The following is a 2315-nucleotide window of genomic DNA, read 5'->3' on the forward strand; positions in this document are numbered from 1 at the left end:
GAAGGAGCTGGACATTAAAAGCACCGAAGTGTTTAATAATGTTTGCTTTCAGCAGCATCCTGCCTGTTACCGTCCTACAGAAACAACCACATCTGTTCTCACTTGGTCGGATACTCCAGCTCAGCCAGCGGGTCTCTGTTGAGTCTGAAGGCTTGATCTGGTTCCCTGCCGGTGTCGTCAAACGACATCTGAGGGATGTTTTTGTACCTGCAGACAAACAATCAGAGAGCTGAATCCAACTGCTGCCACCTAGAGGCGGGGAGAAGGAAAACAACAGAAGCAAAACTCACAGCCTTATCTCTGCTGGATGAGAGTCGTCGTTTTCCCCGGAGATGATGATGCCTTTGAGCTTCACGCTGCCGGTGAAACTGAAAGAGATGAGAGAACGTTACGCTAAGGACGCTGAAAGACGAGAAGAGAGAAGCCCTCAGCAGCAAAACGATGACTGAAATTAAAGCCAGCAGGGCTTCAGCCTGATTTTGATTGATTGATTCACTTTATTGATCTCACAATGGATAAATGTACTGGTTACATCAGCTCAAACAATCAAAGGAGAAGAAGAAAGTGCCAAAGGGAGAAAAAGGTGCATGGTACATATACAATATATACAGTAGTAGCCATTCAACATTTCCCCGCTCTTCCCCTACAATTCTTTTTAAACATCAATCTTTGTACTAAAATATTCTTTCTGTCATGATTTGTGGACATTAAGAGAAGAGAAGCATCATATCCTGGTCAGACCCTGTAATCCAGTGAAAAGGTTGAGTCAGACTAAAAAAAATATGCAAGAGGGTCACTGCAGTGGCTGGAAGTTGGAGGGGATTTCGCTGCCATTCAGCTGGCGTTTAAATGGGAAGGGCCATTTTGAATGGCTGCTACTGTATAGTGCGTCCACATATGACAGATTTGTTTTTTCCTTAATAGCAGGATCATTATACAGCGTGTTTGCATGGGTAGTTATATAGATGGATATTTATATATATAGTCATTGCACTGGCTGTCAAATACAGAGAAACAGGTTATTCAAATAGTAATTGCACATTATACATTAGAAAAATTACTGGTGTTGTAGCGCTCCTTTTTCCAAACAGGGTGTAAAAGTCTTTCACTAAAGGTTTGAATTCTTCAAGCTGCTTTAGATTTAAATAAACATTTAGAGCAAAAACTGGAATAAAAGCAGCTGGAGACACACCTGCTTTAGTGTCTGAATGTCAACTCTACATTTAGCTGATAGACACAGAAAACAGGAAAAAAAACCCAGTCATCAGATGATGATGATGATGGTGATGATGATGGTAGGACTTACGGTATGTTGAACAGCAGCTCTTCATCCACATCACTCTCCACGTACTAAAGAAGGATAAATAAAAAATGCTCAAATGGCAAATTTTTACAATTTCAAGATTTTTTTTCAGTCCAGTTTTCAAATCCTCACAATAACAATGAGATCCAAGGAGTCTAAAAGAAACTTTATTCTTTCTAAGACATTTATAGAATAGAATAGAATAGAATAGAATAGAATAGAATAGAATAGAATAGAATAGAATAGATAATCACTTCATTGTCCCACAATGGGGGAATTCTGGTGTTTACAGCAGCAAAAAGATTATAGAAGAAAATGGTCAAACAAATGTGGACCTTAGAAAAATGTATAAGAATAACATAATAGTGAAGATAAAAGATAAATAAATTAAATCCTGTACTGTAAAGTGTTTTAACAATATATAAACTGTGCACCTGGAGAATAAATAACCAATATGCAGCTATGGGCATTTTTACAGTAACGGATGTTTGAAAATAGCTGCAACATCAGAGATGAGCAAAATGACATCATCATTTTATTTAACTGACTAAACTGTGTAAAAAATCAGCATGAATGGAACAAATTGTTGAGGTTAATGGGAACAGTGGGAGTTCTAGAGTCTTCCAGCTGCTGGGAGGAAGGATCTGTGATAACGCTATCTGGTGCATTTAAGGTGCAGCAGTCTGTCACTGAAGGAGCTGTCCAGTTCAGCACCAGCTTCATGCATGGGGGGGGGGGACATTATCCAACAGAGATGATCATTTAGTTAGGATCCGTCTGTTTCCCACCTCCTGCACTGAGGTCAGAGGGCATCAAAGAACAGTTATCATCATATTTATCACTCATATTTACAGCTGAATTTGTTTTTTTAGCAGGAGGGAGTTTTCATTATTTCTCTGCTGATAACAGACAGTCACATACAGGCTTGGACTGGTAATCTGTGCCCGATGGACCGGTCCTAATGTCAGCGTGCGAGGGCCGGCCCTCCTTAAAGGTACACTATGCAACCGGT

General features: G+C 39.8%; 1 protein-coding gene across 1 annotated transcript in view; it reads right to left on the minus strand.

The window, feature by feature from the left end:
- pithd1 (PITH (C-terminal proteasome-interacting domain of thioredoxin-like) domain containing 1) overlaps window positions 1–2315 on the minus strand; it is a 7464-nt gene that overhangs the window by 2477 nt on the left and 2672 nt on the right. Inside the window, exons 2-4 of the mRNA XM_015399853.1 lie at window positions 1307–1350; window positions 291–368; window positions 103–207 (exon numbers count right to left, since the gene is read on the minus strand). Of these exons, the coding sequence (XP_015255339.1) occupies window positions 103–207; window positions 291–368; window positions 1307–1350 (227 nt within the window). The remainder of the gene's footprint in view (window positions 1–102; window positions 208–290; window positions 369–1306; window positions 1351–2315) is intronic.

Source organism: Cyprinodon variegatus, unplaced genomic scaffold, assembly GCF_000732505.1.
Source record: "Cyprinodon variegatus isolate N-32 unplaced genomic scaffold, C_variegatus-1.0 Scaffold1053, whole genome shotgun sequence".
NCBI lineage: Eukaryota > Metazoa > Chordata > Actinopteri > Cyprinodontiformes > Cyprinodontidae > Cyprinodon > Cyprinodon variegatus.